This window comes from Mustela nivalis, assembly GCF_964662115.1.
Source record: "Mustela nivalis genome assembly, chromosome: 2".
In the NCBI taxonomy this organism is placed as follows: Eukaryota; Metazoa; Chordata; class Mammalia; order Carnivora; family Mustelidae; genus Mustela; species Mustela nivalis.
In genome coordinates this window covers 36375909-36390098 of record NC_139021.1, presented here as the reverse complement: position 1 = coordinate 36390098, position 14190 = coordinate 36375909, and the positions used below count along the sequence as shown (strand labels likewise).

General features: G+C 47.8%; 1 protein-coding gene across 1 annotated transcript in view; it reads left to right on the top strand.

Moving 5' to 3' along the window:
• VPS13B (vacuolar protein sorting 13 homolog B) overlaps positions 1 to 13722 on the top strand; it is a 714200-nt gene extending 700478 nt beyond the window's left edge. The window contains exons 54-57 of the mRNA XM_082719962.1: positions 5070 to 5246; positions 7405 to 7507; positions 8043 to 8292; positions 12132 to 13722. Coding sequence (XP_082576088.1) covers positions 5070 to 5246; positions 7405 to 7507; positions 8043 to 8292; positions 12132 to 12380 — 779 coding nt within the window. The 3' untranslated portion in view covers positions 12381 to 13722. The remainder of the gene's footprint in view (positions 1 to 5069; positions 5247 to 7404; positions 7508 to 8042; positions 8293 to 12131) is intronic.
• Positions 13723 to 14190: the final 468 nt, after the last annotated feature.

Below are 14190 nucleotides of genomic sequence, written 5' to 3'. Positions count from 1 at the left end.
CTACAGGGTAGAGGAATGGTCTGGAAGGCCAGGGGAAGGCGTGGGGGTAGACCACATTCTGGAAAAGACAGCAGACCCCAGGCTATGGTGTCTAGGTCCTTTCTTTGTGACCTCAGGCACGTTCTTACCTTCTCTGAACCTGGCTTTCTCCTTTGTAAATTGGGGCTGATGGTAACATTAGAGGTAATAATACTGGTCTGTCATGGGCCCGGCATAGGGTCTGTGTTTGGTAAACAGCACTGCTCACGCCATGCCCTCTTCTCTGGGCAGAAGAGCTTCCTTCCCTCCATGCGAGCTCTTCTTGGAGTTGACAGGCTCAAGTAGACCTGAGCTGGCCGGCCTGTGGTTATATCCATTCCAACCAGTGTGTTCTCTTCCAAACAGAGACGCCCTCACCTGCCACCCAGTTGCCACTGTTGTAAATTGTCCCTGACGGTAGAAACCCATTACAGGAGGAGCCACGATCCTCCCATCGTGTTGTCATACTTTTTAATATGGCGCCACTGTTAACCAGGCTAGAAAGTCCTAAAACTTGGATCTCTGCGGTAGTCACTCCTTATACAACATCATCCGTGCAAGGGACTTATTTCGTCCTTAAAACCTCAGTGTGCTTGCGGTTTTTCTGCCTCTCTGGTCATTTCCAAAAACTCAGGGGTTCTGTGGACGACCTAAATCCCTCCCAGGTGTGCAGTGCCTCTCCCTGCCCCCCTGTGGCCTGACCCTGGGCCCCCGCGCAGCACCACCTCCAGGAGCTCGCCCTGAGCCATGTACCCATTTCTATGCCCCTCAGATGGGTTAGTTCTCAGTGGGCATCTCAGAGCTGGCTCGAACCCACTTCCTTCCCTCTCAGAACACTCTGTGTCCCACTTAATCCCTGGCTTATTTCAAAACATCCTGGCCAGAACTACCTGATGTGGGGCAGGAAGACAAGAGAAGGAGTAGCAACGATCAAGTCCCCTCACCTGGAAAAGCATAGATTTATCACCATTTAATTTATCCCCAGATATGGTATTGAAAACTGCTAAATGCAATTAGGTGCCTGGCTGACGTTAGAGCTGTTATCATATTGTTTGAAAACCATGCTCAGTGGAATCAAAATAGTACTTCCTCAGTTTCCTCCTCTATGAGAAATACTAACAACACAGCTAGTAAAAATGTGTCTCAAGAACACTTCAGCGTTGACAAAGCATTTTCACGGGTGTCGTCTCATTTGATCAACAAACCCAGGCATGGATGTGAGGGGGAGTGACTCGCCCAGGCCAGACCTCCACTGGGACAAGAGCCTGGGCTTTTCCTCCTGTCCCCCAGCCTGGAGGGCTCCAAGCCTGGAAACAATCAGGATGTGGGGAGACAGAACAATTGAAGGTTCCAGGGTAGGAAAAACACATTTCCCCCAAATGTTTATGGGATTCGTGGGCCTTCTTGCCTCCGTTTTGCTCTCGTGAGGACACTGTGGAGTGTTAGGAGGTGCTTGAGAAATCAAAGGGAGCCTTCAGCCGCCATGCCCAGCCGCATGGCCCCGAGTCAGCGAGGCGGCACCGGCTGGCCCAGAGATGCCGCCAAGGCTCTGTGATGAGCCTCCCCCACAGTCTTGAGGAGGCAGTGGCTTTGGGGAAAATTCTGTTTAGCCTGAAGAATTGGTATGAAGGCTTTCCCACATTTATCAGAACTGTTCCCCCAGACACCCCCCTTTCTGTTGCACCCTGGAGCCTGTGCCGAGCGAGGATGTGAGCTCTGTGTCACTGTCATACTCCATGTTCCCTCTCAGACGTGACTTCTCTCTCAGATGTCAGCCCTCGCCTCTCTGATCGCCCTCCTGGGCTGCTGCCTGATGTATGCAGCATCGCTAGACTTCCGGTACCCACACCCTCGGTCTCCACAGCCACTCTCGGTGTGCCGTGCGGAACCCCCACAAAATGGGCCTCTACCAGGTGCATCAGGACGTTCTTCCTGGAGTGAGAGAGCGAGCAAGTGAGCCAGGCACTGAGATGCAGCCTTTTTGAGCCGTTCTGCTGCCACAATCAGCCATTAGCAGAGTGGCAGCAGTTCGTGGGGAATTTTAGGAATAACAGAAGTGTTTCCTTCTCCGTGAATTACTCTGTTCTGGCCCTAAAAGACTAGCCACAGGCTAGAATACTTACTCTCCGCTGCGTGTAGGCCTCGTTTGTCTCTGAAGTGGTGAGCTATAGTGCCCCGGCCTAGGCCTGTGCCTCTGCTGTTGTGATTTTAAAAATAAATAAATAAATGCCCCAAAATAAAATTACAGCGTGCAGTGAGGGCAGCACCGAAGAAGCCACAGAGGAGCTTTCTAGGTCAGTAAGCCAGTATTTTCTGCCGGAGGCTGGGGAGCGAGTCCTGGAAGAGGTAAGGGAGGGCTATTCCAGTTCCCTCGCTAACAAAGAAAGGCCTCCTCCTTCAGCTAGAGGGGAGCGAAGGAGCCGCCCCCCAGTTTCTGCCTCACCCTGCACACCGGAGTCCACGGAAACTCCCCGCCCTCCGAGGCGCGCTTCCTTCCTCTCCTGCCTTCATCACATCACAGCCGTCTCCATGTGGCCGCCCACCCCGTGGGCCGGATGCCAACAGACAAGTTTGGGGATCAGTTTCCACCACTTAGAGCCTTGGAGCAGAGCTCGAGTAGATGACAGTAAATAATTTACCAGTCGTGGGATTTAGCTGGATTAGACTTAATAAGCGAGCCTTCTGAAACCCTCCGAGAAGCTGCCTCTCTTCAGGCACGGCGCAGACACCACGGAACGGCTGCTTGTCTCTCATGGCCACTCTGGTCTCCAGCTCGCACCTGGTGACCAGTGAGGTGTTGGTGTGTGTGACAGACTTTCCCCCGCCAGGGTCTGGTGCTGGGCGAGGGCATGCGGTCTGACAGCTCCTTCTCTACCTCTCAGCATCTAACACCTTGTCATGAGGCTCAGATTTTCCACTCCCTGGGCTTCCCAAATAGTCCATCTGTCAAAGCCCCAGTAACTGAGCCTTCGGTGTGGCCAGTGGCTGGAGAAAGTAGAAGATCAAAGGGCAGTTTCACTGTGATACCTGTTTGCACTTAGATAGGCCTCAGAGCTCGGTGTGGGGACTCACCGTTATCAAGGCTCCATGTTCCTGGTCCAGGGTGGGCCTGGCACGTTAAAGGAAGTGGGAGGTTCTCAGTGAAGTAAGCACCTGGCCCCCGGCAGGATCTTAATAGTCTTAATGGAAATCTGCACTTGAGAAAAGGCCTTTCTTGAGTGACTTAATCCATTGGCGAATTTGTAATTATTTACCTCAGTTGACCTACGAATTTAAGCATAGAGACCTTTCAAAGAAATCAGATAATGACACCACAAAAGCTGTGTTCTCTGATTTGATGCTGTTTACTTGGAACTGTCTGCTGTGAGAAAATTCGAAGAGAAGACCCCACAGTTCTTGCGTGCGCTGGGTACCAAAGGCGGCCACCACCCCCATTATTAACGCTCCCCAGCCCAGGTGCCAGGATGGAGTGTGTCGAGGGCCCTGATGCAGTGAACCCCTCAGCCCTCCACAGCCAGGGCGGCTGGGGCCAAGGGCAAGCAGCTCCCTCTGCCTCCCCAGTCAATTCTTTAGAAGGTTTGGGAAGCCCTGGGTCTAGGCTGAGAAACAGACCTGTCGCCTCAGGTCATTCTTAATCTGTCAATACATAAATTTAAATGGCTCTATCCAAATTCAGAGGAATGGAATCTACGAAGAACATTCCCTTTACAACTGACCTGAAGGAACCAGCCTTTGTTTTACTGGATTTTGTTCAGGGGAATATTACTTGAAATTAGCAGGTCATTAACAGAGACCTGGAAATCTCCATTTACCCAAGAGACTTTGAATTAGTGGCATTTGGCATAATGGGATTTGACATGTACTAAAATTTCTACCAGGGGGACTGTGCATTTTCCATTAATCCTAGCAAGTTTGAGTTGAAAACAAAATTCCATCAAGAACTGTAATGAAATTTTTACCTCTTACTGAGCTAGAGAACCTCCCGCTCCATCACTGAAGGAAAAAAAGAAACTCAGGACTGGTGGGGCCTTTAGTAGATATCCTCACAGGCCCCTCAGGGCAAGGGGAGCAAGGAGGAAGGAGCCACAGGAGGCTGAGGGACCCCCCCCCCACCACCACCTGCTTGGTACCTGACCCAGCCGCCCTCTGGGAAAACCGCTAGAGCAGAGTAGTGAGAGCAGGCTTTTGTAGCTGTTCTAAAGTAAAGAGTAAATGGCCAAACCTCATTTGAAGTGGGAAGTGGGGGAGTGTTTCTAAGACTGGCAGAAGGAAGTGCCTGCTTATAAACAGGATCGGTGAAGAGCTTGGTGGTGAAGAGCTGGCCTGTGACTGCCTCTCTAGACTCAGATCCTGGCTCAAGCACAGGACAGCTGTGTGACCTTGGGGCAAAACTCAACCTCTCTGTGCTCTGCCGCCTTATCTAGGAGCTGAGGATAAAAACCATGTCTGACTCCCAAGATTATGAGGATTAATGGTCTCATACAAGTAACACTCTGGATACAGTCCCCAGCAGATAGTAAGCACTCAAAACAGATTAGCTATTATACAAGTAACTGCAATATTAACACTATTACATATTAATATCTTGATATTATCAAAGAATGGTCTTATCATTATTAAAAGGGAGATGGCCTCTTCCAGTTTTTTCACGCTCCAAATTAGTGAAAATTGATTAGGCTGAGCAGGCTTGCCCTCTCCTGAGCAATCATTAGCTCTCTCCTCTAAACTGTGTTGCCTGGTTTCTGGACAAAGGCATGTGAGTGTCACTTTGGAATAGTCTGACGTGTTTATGAAATTCTGAACTGAACTTCTCAGATCCTCACTGGAATGGACCAAACCCAGTCTGAACATTGTGTTTTGATGAAGATCATAAATGCCTAACTCAGTGCCCAGTGAGCTTATGTAATTGGTAAATAAATGTATAGTAAAGAACATGATAATGAGGGTAGGTTTTCATTTTCAATCCAAAGAAAGCCATTCTGGATTGAAGGTTTTCACTTTTTCAGGATTTTAAGCCTCAGTCCTCACAAGGGGCTTTTGCTGTTTTTCAGGTGCAATTGCTGGCATAGTCGATCAGCCTATGCAGAACTTCCAGAGAACTTCTGAAGCTCATGCTTCAGCAGGACACAAGGCCAAGGGTGTCATCTCAGGTGTGGGGAAAGGAATCATGGGGGTGTTCACAAAGCCCATCGGAGGGGCCGCTGAGCTTGTGTCACAGACTGGCTATGGTAAGTTGTGGGGCACTTGTCAGGCCAGCTCAGATATCACCGACCTACTTGCATTATTATACCAAGGACTCTGAGATAATCTAGGCCTTCACATGGCAAAGCAGTGGGGAAAAAAATGGATAAATCCATAAGGAGAAAAATAGCTATCTTCCTCACCTCCTTATGCTTATTTATGGGAAGAGTTGAATTGTACTACTAATGATAAATTTAATAATTGGAGACCCAAGAAATCATTTAGCAGGTTCAATAGATCTACCTCACAGATTCTTTTTACAGCACATCTAAAAAAATAGACTCCAGTGATGGCTTCTCAGCCTTTTGGCTAAGGCCGAGAGTAAAAGAGACTTGAATGAGAATAACCAGTCAGAGGTGGAGGGCAGTTGAGAGCAATACGTAGAAAATATTGAAGCAGAGACTAGAATGACAGCTTGTCTGATGGCCAGTTGGAAAGGAAAAATAGGTGATAAAGCAGGAAGATATCTGTGAGGAGGTGTGTGTGTGTGTGTGTGTGTGTGTGTGTGTGTGTGTGTGTGCGCGCGCGCGCGCTTTAGAGAACGAGAAAGAGCGCGCACGCCCACACCCACAGAGCCACCGGTGCATTGCCCCCGGGCCGAGTTCCTGGCCACTGGCAGCAAAGGCAGGTGACCTACATCTGAGACCCCTTCCCCAAGCAGACAGTGGGGCTGGGGGCACCGCCAGCCATGGCCAGGGGCACGCTGGGGCCTCTCCCCGCTGGGCGTGCACGCGGGAGTAGCGGGTGCGAGTGAGCGGAGGAAGCACGTCTTCCCAGGCTGCTTTGCTGCGTTCTTGGCGGAGCCCGCTAAAGTGACTTCGTAAACCGGGACTCGCCACGGTCACCTTTTTCCCCCAAATCGGTGTCATTGCTTTGGTCAGGAAGCGGGCTGCCTCGCTGCCATCCCAGACCACAGGCGCACGCCCTGCGTCTGGCCGTAGTCGGAGTGGCCCGTTTCACCGCGGGCACCTGCCCCTCAGATCTGACAGAGGCGGCCCGACCAGGGCACAGAAACCGCGTCTGAGGGGGAGTCTGAGAGGGAGAGAGCGGGAGACGAATGCCCACACTCAGGCAGCCATCCAGAGGGCTCCTTTAAGAGACCACACAGGCGCGAACATGTGTTCCTCCTGGCTGTTCTCCTCGCCGCCCCCCTCCCAGCTCTCTCTCTCTCCTGTGAGAGACGTTTTCACTCACAGGGAAACGGACAGAACCGCTGTCCACCCCCCCGTTGGCCGGCCCAGTCAGACTCCGCTTAGGCGTTCATAAAAGTGGACCCCAGGGAGGCGAAGTCCACGCAGACTTCACCGATTCCTTTGGTGTGGAAAAAGCCATGGTTCCTCACCATGAGGTTTCCCAGGGCTGAGGATCTCCCCCTCACGGAAGAGCATCTCAGCACAGAGCTTCACATGGCCTTGTTGCTCTCCATCATTCTTGTAAAAGTTTTATTACTGCACTGAAGGTTTTACAAACCACTAACTCTTCGTCTAATGACTGTGCCTCGTTTATAAACATTTACAAGCCCTCGGAAAGCACACATGCTGTACCATCTTTGGTTCTGGAGCGTCTCCTCCGAGGCCTGCATGGCTGCCGCTGGGTGCCCTCGTTTGGTGCCGGCTCTGGGGAGAGCGTGTAATAAACCGGGGGCCCCCAGAGTGCTCATAAATGTATATGGATTCATGTTTAACAGCTGAATTAAGTCATCTAAATATGGTATCTAGGCAAACCATGTGCCTTTGTGTGCATCTCTGTGTGTTGTGTTTTTTTATGTGCCCGGCCCCAGCACAGATACAGAAGTATTATAACATGAAGCAGGGAAGTCGACTAACAAGCATGGCTTCTTTTATCACATAAATTGTAATCAGCAGGACTGATTACTCCCAGGAGCGTTAGGCTTCCATTAATTGCCAGTCCGGTCGATGCTTGGACTGTGGTTCATTCATTTTTCAGTTTGTAGCTGATGTAAGAGCGCCAGAGGTCAGAGCACTGCGGTGTTTAATGATTATCTATACACTTGCTTCCAAGGATTTGACATCATTTTGGATCTTGCAGCGCTTTATGGATGGCTGTAAGCAGATGACATCACTGCAGCATGGAACCAGTTTCCAGAAGACAACTAGTAAAACTCCCTTACTTCTCTTACCACAGGTATTTTACACGGAGCTGGACTTTCTCAGCTTCCCAAACAGCGCTATCAGCCAAGTGATCTACATGCTGACCAGGCTCCAAACAGCCACGTCAAATATGTCTGGTAAAATTATCTAGACGCCTGTTCCACAGCACATGGATGTTAGGGGGCCTGCTTTGCTCTCAAGCTGAAGGGCCCTGCTTCCGGGGCAGCCCCAGACCGCGTTCGGCAGCTCAGGCAGCACTGGGGCACCTTAGGGCCCAGGAGCGGCTGCCGCCCCCAGATGCGGGGCTGGCCGCACCCCGGCCTCTCGCACACCCCTCGGGGAGGAGGCGCGCTGACAGAGCAGCCCAGGCCGTGGGAGGGGACCCGGAATTCCCTAGAGAACCAGCCTCCTTCTCGGGGTGACTTTTTTTAGGGAAGAAAAGGAGCCAAGGGAAATCTTTATCCCCAGGAGCTGGGTTCTGTTGACCAGAATCAGTTTGAGAATTAAAGTGACAATTACATTTTAAGCTCAAATTAATAATCAGATGGGTGAGAGCCCTCCACCTTTGGGGAACCGTGTGTGGGAACGCCCCAGCCTGTGGTACCATGAGCACTGCTGTATGACCATCTTTTCTAAACCAGCTTCCCGCCTCACTTTTCTCCTTGGAAATAGGAAAATGCTTCAGTCTCTGGGCAGACCAGAGGTGCACATGGCCCTGGAAGTCATTCTGGTGAGGGGCTCTGGCCAGGAGCACGAAGGCTGCTTGCTGCTGACGTCGGAGGTGCTCTTTGTGGTGAGCGTCAGCGAGGACACACAGCAGCAGGCCTTCCCTGTCACAGAGATCGACTGCGCCCAGGACAGCAAGCAGAGCAACCTGCTCACCGTGCAGCTCAGGCAGCCAAGAGTGGCCTGTGACGTGGAGGTACATTTCAGGGGACAGGGTGACTGTGTGGCTGACTGCTGCGGCAATGGAGACGCGGGCTGGCCGCGGGTACGCCGCTGGCCTGGCTGCTGAGACGAGGAGGGCTGTCAGAGGAAGCGGCGTGAAGGGACGTGGGAGCCAATGCAGCAGGAAGTTGGGAAGCCCCAGCCCAGGCGTGTGTGGGAGCCCTTCCTAGGGGAGCGCGGCAGCAGGCCTAGTGGACTCAAGGCCCGGGGTTAAACCACTGTATGAACCGGACAAGGCTTGGTTGTCACGGGGCAGGGGTTCTGGAGGAGACCGGGCAGGACAACAGAGCTCCAGCACAAACTGGTCTGTGTGAGAGGGCCAGGGCCGAGGCGGCAGTTCCCTGCCGCAGAGAGCAGGCACAAGTCTGCTGTAGCCGACTGGAGATACAGGAGAGGACCGCCACCGAAGTGGGGGTGTCGTGAAATGAGGTGCAGCCAGTAGGCCAGACCTTCACAAGCTCACAAGCCAGGTCTCAGTCCCTTCCCCCACCCCTCCCTGCTTTCCACCCCAAGACTTCATGGGTCAAAATTCTGTTCATAGATCTTTCCTTCCTTCTCTGTATTCTGTGTGGTTCTGTGTTCCCTTTCCCACAGGGCAGATTCCCACCCCCTAAATACTGTGGGGTACCTCCTGGGGGGACGCTCCTTTGGGTCTTGAGGCAGCTCCCTGGCCACACAGCTTCCGTGCTGGATGCTGGCTCCCGGCCACACATAAGCTGCTGTGGAACAGATGATCATGCAGGGCAGAGTGATGTCCAGGGTCAGAGGGGAGCCCTGCCTGGAGTGGCACCAGCTCCCTACAGGCCAGTGTTGGGTGAGCAGGTGCACCCGGTGGAAAGCGGGGTCTGCTCCTGCGTCCCTGCTGACTGCCTGATCCACAGGGGCTGTAAGAGTTGACCTAAGAAACAGACATCTTTTTCCACACAGCAAGATGAGTGTAAGTCAGTGGCAAACTGGAGCCTCCTTGTCCTAACCTGGGCCCTCGGTGGCCCCATTCTGCCCAATTCATTATCTTCTCCCTGGTATGGGAGCCTGCGCTTCCCTCACACCACTATTTGGGTAAAATTATCTGAGAAGATGGAAAGCAGCCAACCACAACAACTCTGAGATTTCTCTAGCTTCTTGGATCCTAATCAGTCAGGCTTTAAGCTGGGGCTTGGCACTAGGCATACATTGCTGCCTCGAGTTGATGACTTTCTGGGAATAAACAGAGGTCAGATGTCCAGGCTGACTTTAGATCTGCCAAAACCTTCTGATCCAATTGACAATAAAGCAGCAGTGATCTGGCTACAGGACTTGGCAGGGCATAGTATCATTATCTTCAAGTCCTTGGTCCTTAACGAGAAACTTCCAAGGCCCTAAGGAGTATCTAGGGCCATCATTATTCCTTAGCTGCTTGGGAAATATTTCATATCTTAAGCTGGGACTGGAGATTCTGCTTTTGCTGTTAAACTATCTTTACCGTCTTCAACTGTGATCCTTCTCTCTTTGGCTTTTTTGAGGAGGATACTTGGGGAATTATCATAGCTGGAAGGGAACAGCTCTGCTTCTCGAGGGGCTAATGAGATGATAGCTGGAGTCACCACTCCTAGAAGCTGCCAAGGCTGAGACCATGGAATCACGGAGTTAGAGGCAGAAGCACCACTGACACACTGGACATCATGCCCAGCACTGGTTTCCCACCGGTACTCGGGTATCAGCTGGGGGCGGGGGCACTAGGGCTAAGGTATGGCTACAGAAGAGGCAGGAAAAGATGACTGAAAGCAGAAATACTGCAGGGCAGCATCTGGCAAGGGACAGAAAAGGTGGATATCGGGTATGCCTTTAGCCCCCAAATTCTGCTTTCTCTAAATCTATCGCAATTTACCTCTCCCCTCAACTCCTCCTAATTAACAGGAAATAACTGCCTCCTCAGTCCTGTATTCAAACCCTAACCCCTCCCCTACTCACGCCAAAGGAGACCCAAACTATAAGGAAAAAAAAAAAAATGCTCATTTCTTTTCTGAGACAGTACACCCTTCGTTAGGAGTGCCCTAATCCAGTGTGTTTGCAAAACGTGGGGTGGGGAGTGGGGGTGTCCCTCAGCAGGGCTGCTTGACATAGTGAATTTTCCTCAGTTGTCATGCTTGTGTCAGTCCATACCCGTTACATGCCAACCTGATGCGTAGACATAAAGCTGGGTCTAAGAAGCCTACCTGCTGTCTTCCAGGGAAAGCTAAGAACAGTATTTTTAAGACCTTTATAGAAAATGGCTTTTCTGGTTTTCTTTAGATGCTAGGAAACACAGCTCCTTTGAATTTTGGAAGGAATTAATTTGTAGATGACATCATTCAGTATACTGAAATGTGGCAGGATTCAGATTTTTTAAATCAGCATTTGCTTTTCTTGGTTAAATGCAGCCATTTTTAGGGTAATAATTGCTTAATATGCCTGGCACATTATTGAAATCCCTTATGAGAGAAGCTCAAAATGAGTCAGAAGGTCAATTTATTCCTTGGCCAGGTTCCTTTCACAGCACGGGTTTTCCTGTGCTGCTGTTCAGGAGGAGCAATTAAGACTTTCTGTGTATTCAAAGCTTTCCAGCTGAATTCTGGCCCCATCAAATGATATCATCGGAGTTCTGGCTTTTGCCTGGTGGTACACAGCTTTCATCTGTCAGCGAAACTTTGGGGGCTTTTCTTTTCTGTCCCAGGCTTAAAAATACGAGATCCAAACCGTACCAGATGCCCTACTTACTTCTCTGGCAGCCCCAACACTCCTTACCATCCCACTGGCTTTTGCAGCTTTTAAGATACCCTTGGCTGCACTGTTTCCATGCCCTACACAGAAACACAGAAATTCTTTATATTACTACTTGAGGACTCGAAAGCCCTTGTTAAAAATGTTTTTAATTCTTCCAGAGTGATCTTGCCAACATTTGGTAGGTACAGACCACTGAAAGGTCAGTGGCTACCTGATTCCCACAGATCAGCGGCTTACACTGGAAACGTCTCAGTCCACATATCTACACATTAGACAGTTACAGAATTTCAGGGGGGGAAGAATTTATAGCTCCAGCTGCCTTTGATGGGTGCTTTCTCAGAAAATCGCACTTAAGAACTTGGGTAGTATATCTCAGTTCTCCTGTTCGAATTCCACTGAAGATGAGCCAGACTTTTATGAACCATAAATGTACTTTGCATCCTCCCTTTTTTTCCATAAAAATTTCCCCTTCCTCTGCCCAGTTTTTTTATTTTCTCTGGCTTTAAATCCTAGTGTTTATAAAAACAGAAAATGTTACAGTTCAAAAGGTATTTATTTTTTTAAAGGCTCTGTCCAAAGCCACTGGTTTGAAAGAGGTTCTCTTCTCCACTATTTTTTTCTGTCAAACTGAAGAGGTTCAAGGAGACAAGCAAACAGAACTTTTATTTCAGGTGCGAGTTTAATGTTGATTTAAGCAGAGGAAAGACACTTTTCTCCTTTGTTCCTGAGCTCCTCAGTAAAGAGCAGTGAGAGATGTTTAACAGTTAATGAGAAAAATGTTACTAAATTTGTCAGCTTCAGACATCAGAATTTTACACACCAAATGCTTATTCAAAGGAGGCCGTTCTAACAGTCTCCTGCAGAGCGCTTCTGTCGTACTCCTGCAAGTGCACTGTTATTACCACAGCTCAGAGGAAAAATAAAAAGCACTGTTTGGGACAAAATGGCTTTATTAGAGTACCTAAAGGCATAATGTATAGATGTATTAAGGCAATAACAGAAGGAATAATTTGTCACGAAATGCCATTAGGAGGTTTTGGCAGCTGAAGACTCTTTATTTTTGGATCCCAGGTGGACGGAGTCCGGGAGAGACTGTCGGAACAACAGTACAACAGACTTGTGGACTACATCACAAAGACATCTTGTCACCTGGCTCCCAGCTGCTCTCCCATGCAGGCCCCGTGCCCAGTGGTGGCTGTGGAACCTCTCCCCTCCACTGTGAAAACATACCATTATCTGGTTGATCCGCACTTTGCTCAAGTCTTCATTAGTAAGTTTACCATGGTGAAAAATAAAGCCCTGAGGAAAGGGTTCCCTTGAGTCCCCTCTAAGGTGGTGCTGGTCCTGCTTGTGCAATTTATTCTTGAAAAGAAAACCTAACTAGCTCTAGTAACATCTAATATGGACACAAAGCCAGTACTTTTACTATAATTATAGGTAATTTCCCAGCCTCTTCTAAAATTAATTCAGATTCTTCTCCCTAAGAAAACACCTTTAAAATGCAATGATAAAAAAAACTTGTTCCTTTCCAATTTGGAGGCCGTGATTAATGTTGTCATCCCATCACATAAATATACTACCTTTTGCTCTTTATGGTATTTGCTAAAATGTTTACTATAATTAAGATCTGTTAACTCTGCTCTAACAAAAAATGTGGTCAGGCCTTAGAATGGAGAGACTGGTTAAAACTTCATTCCCAACTGCATCTGTTTCTAGGCTAAGACAGTCTTTTCCTTATATTCTCATCTGCAAACATTTGGAATCTTTAAACGCTTAGGATTTTATTAACTTGTTAAATTTATTACTTAAAATGTGATGCTCTTCTTTAAGTGAAACCTGCTATGCATATTCCTCCTTTAAAGCCTGCAGGTTACTGAAATTTATAAGACCTTCTCATGACTGTCCAGGTACACTAGAAAAAATGTTTCGCCAGTTAATCTTTTAGCAAGCAAGCTTATGTGTCTGCCAGAGAAAACAGACCCAAAGGGCTCAGGTGAGTTTTTCTAGTTCCTAGTTCTAGTGCTACTAGGAACTAACACCCTCTTGTGGAAGGGGTTTAGCAGAAGGATATTCATACTGCCCTGGGGTACTATAGGGGAGTGTTAACCTTAACAGTGAACCAATCCAAAGAGTTTATTTTTAATTCCTTAACCACAAAATATTTCCAATGTGTGATATTATTTTTCCATTTTTAAGGATGGGTTTTTATCAGATCTTGGGTCACCAGATATCATCTTTAATATTCAGTAAAAATCTCACTCTGATTAAAACACATTTTTACTGATTACATCCAAATCTGGATCTATAATCTATTATGTACAATTGTGAGATGCTAAGGAAATTCAATTTCAAATGCCTACTAATTTTTAATCAAGTCTCACATGTCATCAGGCATAAGAAGTCACTGTGTAATTGTTTCTGGAAAGCAAGACTATTTGTGAACAATTCAGGCTAAATATGAAAAAAACTGATTTTTCCATTAGTTTGTTGTGTTATACTCATTTAGGAAAGTGACAGTTTGTCAACCTCAAGAATTAACTATTTTTAAGAATGTAAATATGTATTAATTAATGTATCTTTTATGGTCATTTTGCATACTACCTTCTAAGAACTGTTATATAAATTGTTGAAAATAAAAGGAATCCTTGAATTACTGACCACACATAAATGTGTATTGTCACCAGGTGTTTTTCAAATGCAGGTTTTCACCAATTCCTGGGTTTAATACAGCTCACATTATTAGGACCCAAGAATTTTGCATTAGTTAAGAAGGCTAAGAAACAGTTTTTGTTATCCTAATAAAGTACCAGTGATAAAATCAACTTAGGTTAAAATAGACTTAATTTTTAAAGCTCTCTGTAGTATCACTTTGATCACAAAAAAAGCACTAATAATTAATATGGGGGTAAAGATCCTCCTAAGACCTCCCCCCAAAGTTCCCATACTCTTATCATTAACTGTGACTACTCTAATACTTTTTCTGGACTAGGCATATATTCCATATCCATAAAATATATTATGGTATTTTCATACACACACACATATATACATACATACATACATATATATATATATATATATATATGTATATATTCTAACTTATATACACATACTGGTAACTCTTCAAAAG